Genomic DNA, 6,410 nt, shown 5'->3' with positions numbered 1-6,410 from the left:
ATGGCTGAGTTTGACAAAATCAAGATGAAAGAAACCGACACTATCGATACTTTCGTTGGTAAGCTCTCGGAAATGTCAACAAAATCTGGTGCCTTAGGAGAAAATATTGAAGAACCAAAAATTGTCAAGAAATTTCTTATGAGCTTGCCACGAAAGCGATACATACATATCATTGCTTCACTTGAACAAGTGCTTGATCTTAATACCACAAGTTTTGAAGACATAGTGGGAAGGTTGAAAACTTACGAGGAACGGATTTCTGCTGAAGAAGAAGATGAACAATCAAGCGACCAAGGAAAACTCATGTATGCTAATACGGATTTCCAGCCTTACCAAGGGAACTACGGCTCAGGTGGAAGAGGTAGAGGTCAAGGAGGACGTTTTTACGGTCGTGGAAGAGGAAGAGGACGTTTTTGGAATCAGTCAAACAGAGGATATAGGCAAGAGCGAGACAAGTCTAAGGTGGTTTGCTTTCGGTGTGATAAACCAGGACATTATGCATCAGAATGTCCATATAGGTTGCTTAAACTCCAAGAAACACGAGAGAATGACGAAGATGAAACCAAAGAAGCTGAGGAACTCATGATACATGAAGTTGTGAAGAATGTGACACCAAACGATTTTGAAAAACATGATAGCAATATCTGGTATCTTGATAATGGAGCAAGCAACCACATGTCCGGAAATCTCGCATACTTCTCCAAACTTGACAAGATGGTCACAGGTAAGGTGCGGTTCGTGGATGATTCACACATCGATATAAGAGGGAAAGGTTTAGTTCTTTTTATCACTAAGAATGGAGACAAGAAAATTTTGGCGGATGTCTATTATATACCGGATTTGAAGAGCAATATCATAAGCTTGGGGTAGGCTACATAGTCAGGATGTGATGTAAGAATGAAGGAAGACTACCTCACATTGCATGATCGAAACCGTATTCTATTGGTTAAGCCTAAAAGATCAAAAAATCGCCTTTGCAAAGTCCTTATGGAAGGTGGTGAAACCAATAAATGTCTGCAATTGATGGTGCAAAGTGATTCTACTAGATGGCATGAAAGGTTAGGACATGTTGGTCCAGAAACCATAAATAAGATGATACATAAGGAGCTCGTCATTGGTATACCAAATATACCAATTGAAAAAGAAACATGTGTCTCTTGTCTGCTCGGAAAGCAAACACGGCGAACCTTTCCTCAATCAACATCTTTCCGGGCATCAAAGCTACTCGAACTCATACATGGTGACCTCTGCGGTTTTATTACACCCTCTACGTCTGCTCGAAATAGGTATATCTTTGTTTTAATTGATGATCACTCACGCTATATGTGGTCACTACTCTTGAAAGAGAAGAGCGATGCATTTGAAAAATTCAAGAAAATCAAAGCAATGGTCGAACAAGAAACAAGGGATTCTATTAAAACGTTTCGAACAGATAGGGGAGGCGAGTTTACTTCTCATGATTTTCAAGAATTTTGTGATGATTATGGTATTACAAGACACTTGACAGCACCATACACGCCTCAACAAAACAGAGTGGTTGAACGTCGAAATAGAACACTTTTGGAGATGACTAGGAGCATACTAAAACACATGGACATGCCAAATTATCTCTGGGGAGAAGCTGTGAGACATGCTACCTATCTCATAAATAGAGTTGCAACTAGACCTTTGGACACAAAGACTCCGTACGAAGTTTTTAAAGGAAGAAAGCTGGTTATTGATCATTTACGTGTTTTTGGGTGTGTGTGTTGTGCTAAAACAGAGGTTCAACACCTTAAGAAACTTAATGATAGGTCAAGAGTCTTGTTGAATCTTGGAATTGAGCCAGGCTCAAAAGCCTATCGCCTATTGGATCCAACAAATAAGAAAGTCGTGGTGAGTAGAGATGTAATATTTGATGAGAGTAAGAGCTGTACTTGGAGCTATCTAGGAAGGGAGACACATGAAGATGGTGGAACATTTAAGATAAGCTTTGAGGAATTTGGTAATAATGGAATTAGAGGTGAAAATGATGCAGATATGGAGAGAAACGAAGAAGATAGCCACGGAGGAGATATTTTCGATGAAAATGGTAGAGCTGAAACAGAACCAGAAACAAAGAGTGTACAAGATGAAGAGCAACCTCAACCTCAGCCTCAAACACGAGCATCATCACGACCCAAGACAAAACCAAAGTACTTAGAAGACTACGTTTTGCTCGCTGAAGCTGAAAGTGAATATCTCTTAATGGTAATAGATGGAGAGCCATATGAGTTTATGGAAGCAGAAAAATAAAAAGCTTGGAAGGATGCTTGTGACGAGGAGATTACATCAATAACAAAGAACAAAACTTGGGAGCTGGTTGATCTTCCTGTGGGAGTAAAACCAATAGGGTTAAAATGGATTTTCAAACTGAATCGTAATTCTGATGGGAGTATTAACAAACACAAAGCAAGACTCGTGGCCAAAGGATATGTTCAGAGACATGGAGTTGATTTTGATGAATTTTTCGCGCCAGTAGCTTGCATTGAAACTGTTCGGTTTATCATGGCACTAGCAGCTTCGCAAGGTTGGGAGATACATCATTTGGATGTAAAAACTGTGTTTCTTCATGGAGAGCTAAAGGAAACAGTGTTTTTTACTCAGGCTGAAGGATATGTGGCTAAAGGAAGTGAGGATAAGGTATACAGACTGAACAAAGCACTCTATGGGCTAAACCAAGCACCAAGAGCATGGAACACGAAGCTAAACAAAATTCTTAAGGATTTGAATTTTGTTAAAAGCTTCAAAGATCCTTCTCTGTATTGAAAGCAAGAAAAGGAGCATCTTCTCCTTGTAGCCATGTATGTTGATGATCTACTAGTAACAGGATCAAGTCTAAGCATTATTCTAGAGTTCAAAAGAGGAATGGCTTCTAAGTTTGAGATGAGTGATCTTGGTAGACTGACTTATTACCTCGACATTGAAGTAGTTCAACACGAAGATGGAATCACTTTAAGCCAAGAAATGTATGCAGAAAAATATTTGGAATGGCATAGTGTAATTCAGTTCAGATACCAATGGATGCTGGGTTAAAATTATCTAAAGCAGAAGAGGAGCGAAGCATCGATGAAACAGAGTACAGAAGAAACATTGCTGCCTTCGCTACTTACTTCACACACGACCAGAACTCTCGTATTGTGTTAGAGTGTTAAGCAGATATATGCACGAGCCTAAAGAATCACATCGAGTTGTTTTGAAACAAGTCATTAGGTATTTGCGGGGAACTTCGTCATATGGTCTCACATATTCTCGGAAAAGCAAGACAGGTCTCATCGGTTATAGCGACAATAGTCACAATGGGGATAAAGACAATGGCAGGCGTACAACAGGTCACATTTTTTCATCTCAATGATAGTCCTATTACCTGGTGTACACAAAAACAAGACACGGTCGCAATGTCATCTTGTGAGGCTGAATTCATGGCAGCAACCGAAGCCGCAAAGCAAGCGATTTGGCTTCAAGATTTGCTTAGTGAAGCTATTGGATCTTCTAGTGAGAAAACTACAGTTTTAATGGACAATATGTCAGAAATAGCTCTTACAAGGAATCCTGTTTTTCATGGCAGAAGCAAACATATACATCGAAGGTATCATTTTATAAGAGAATGTGTTGAGAATGGGCAAATTGAAGTGGAACATGTTCCTGGAACAGAGCAAAAGGCAGATATACTAACAAAGGCGCTTGGAAGAATCAAGTTTAAAGAAATGAGGGATCTCATCGGTGTACAAGACTTGAAGAAGAAGAAGTTCAAGCTTAAGGGGGAGAATGTTGAATAAGCTTGAAAGAGCTTGAGGCCAAAGACAAGTATATTTAGGAGAAAAGCTAAATATACATATTTGAGATTTAGGAGTTATCTAATAAGTTAGTTTTTCCAATTTGAATTAGGAAAGTTTGTCTAAGGTTTTTACTATATAAGAAGATGCAAGGGTGTTGCATAACTTATGAGTTTGCGAGAGAACAAGAGAGAGCTTTAGGTTTTGAGTGATTTTCCTAAAGATTAATAAAAGAGAGTAATTCTTTTAATCTTGTGTTCTTAATTCTTTGAAGTTCTTTTGTTCAGCTTCAGCTTTGTATTTTGCCGACGAAACCTTCAAATTATCATGAACCTGCGCATGAATAAAAGAGAGATTGACTACAAAGTCTACAGCTTGACCGTGATCACGAGTAACATCTGGTGTGACGCCAAGATCAACAGGACCTCGTGGCACAAGTCCATACACCACACGAAATGGGCTAAAATGAGTACTTCTATTAAGGGCGTGGTTATGGGCGAATTCAGCCTTGCATAATGCTGTATCCCAATATTTTATGTTGTCACCTACAAGACAACGAAGCATATCCCCCAAAGAACGGTTTGTAACTTCCGTTTGACCGTCAGACTGAGGATGATAGGTAGAGCTCATGTCAAGGCTAGTCCGAAGCATACACCAAAGAGAACGCCAAAAGTGACTAAGAAAACGAGAGTCTCTGTCTGATACAATGGAGCAAGGCAGTCCATGAAGCCTATAGATCTCACAGAAAAACAAAAGAGACACTTGAGCTGCATCCATTTTCTTTTTGCAAGGAATAAAATGTGCCACTTTAGAGAATCTATCGACCACCACAAAAATAGAGTCATTCCCGCATTGTGTACGAGGTAAGCGAATACAAATCCATGCTAATATCTGTCCATGGTTGAGTTGGTACCGGAAGAGGCATGTAAAGACCATTGTTAGAGGCATGACCCTTAGATCGTTGGCATACTACACAACGTTCAACAAATCGAGCAACATCGCGACGCATTGAAGGCCAAAAATAAGAATCCACCACTAATTGAAGAGTACGATCACGCCCCACATGTCCTTCTTCATGTAGTTCTTGAATAATTTTGAGTCTTAAGCTGCAATCAGGAACACACAAACGAGGATCTCGAAACAAAAACCCATCATGTAACGTAAAATCAGACACAATACCGACTTGTAAATCTACCCAAATGCGACCAAAGAAGGCATCATGTGGATATAAATCCGCAAAAACAGAAAAGCCCGGCACCGAGACTTGTAAAGTTGCCAACAGAGCATTGCGTCGACTCAAAGCATCAGCCACCTTATTTGTTTTACCTGATTGATGCTTAGTAACAAATGTGAACTGTTGTAAGAAAGCTATCCAGGAAGCATGACATGCTGAAATTTTATCTTGGCTGCCCAAATGCTTTAGCGCATCATGATCCGTATAGAGAATAAACTCTTGGTGAAAAAGATAATGACGCCAATGTTTAATAGCTTGAACAATCGCGTAAAATTCAACTTCATAAGTGCTATAATGAGCGCGAGATCCTGCTATCTTCTCACTAAGTTCTATACTCTCTCTCTCTATTCTTACAAAGAGAACAGCATCTACAATGCATGCATCAATACTTTGTCACTAGCTTTCTTTACATCAGTCATATTTTAGGTGTCTTAGATCGAAATGATCTTTAATAAAACCAATCAATATTCCTATATTATTAGCTAAGGTAACACGTTAAAATATAGGGTAATAATTTACTTCCACTGTGTTTTAAGAGAGTGAGGACATATAAATATATATATATATATATATAATTTATATACCCAGTAAAAAACTATTTTGTTGAATTTTCATGTATTTTCATGAAGATAAACATGCAACATTGCGAGTAGTCGGCATAATTATGTTAGATAGCAAATAAGCTTCTGTTTCTAAATTTAATTGACACAAATATAAATACTTAAGAGAGAAAACAAAAGAAGTAAAGCAAATGGAAAAGAAAATTTGTCAAAAAATGTACCAAGTTGTGATTTTGACGAGGATAAGAGTTTTTTTGTTGTTGAACCAACACATCAAACTTGTAAAACTTGTTGTGAAAGAAAAAAAAAAAAGCAAAGGCGAAATTGTATTACACAATTTTATACTTTTCCTTTGTTTTTCCCATTAAAATACAAATTAATAAATGTATAATATTACATTTATTATTTTGACATGTATCTTTTTCTCAAACCTAAATACACTAACTCCAATTTTTATTAGATTCATTAAATAATTATATTAAAAATATATTAAAATCTCTCTTATTTTAGTCATTTTAACTATGCAACTATCATATACTCCTATGTATCATAAAGATGATGTTCTAGAATTTTTCTTTGTATCACAAATGATGATTCCTTTAGTGTATTTATTATGTTTTTATTTTTAAAATCAAATCAGTAATTAATGTTATTACTTTTATAATGAATAATTAAATATATACATGCACTTGAATGACAAGTGTGAGAAAAGTATGAAGTAATGAGTATTAAAAAGAATATAAAACAAAAGTATTTAATAATAATACAACACTTATTATTTTTCTTAAGCTTGGTGAAAATCCTAAAAAATCATCTATTATG

General features: G+C 37.0%; 1 protein-coding gene across 1 annotated transcript; it reads left to right on the top strand.

Annotated features, from left to right (window-relative positions):
* On the top strand, nt 1-870 carry LOC147920601 (uncharacterized). The gene has a single exon (XM_087501155.1). It carries the CDS (start codon nt 1-3, stop codon nt 868-870), a length of 870 nt encoding a protein of 289 aa, XP_087357281.1.
* The last annotated feature ends 5,540 nt before the right edge of the window (nt 871-6,410 follow it).

Source organism: Camelina sativa, chromosome 19 (assembly GCF_030686135.1).
Source record: "Camelina sativa cultivar CO46 ecotype springtype chromosome 19, ASM3068613v1".
Lineage (NCBI taxonomy): Eukaryota > Viridiplantae > Streptophyta > Magnoliopsida > Brassicales > Brassicaceae > Camelina > Camelina sativa.
The sequence above is the reverse complement of the archived record's forward strand: the minus strand, read 5'-3'. Positions and strand labels throughout refer to the sequence as shown.

Bases quoted from the DNA above. Each gene is read 5' to 3' on its own strand.
- LOC147920601 (XM_087501155.1), top strand. From the start codon at position 1: ATGGCTGAGTTTGACAAAATCAAGATGAAAGAAACCGACACTATCGAT.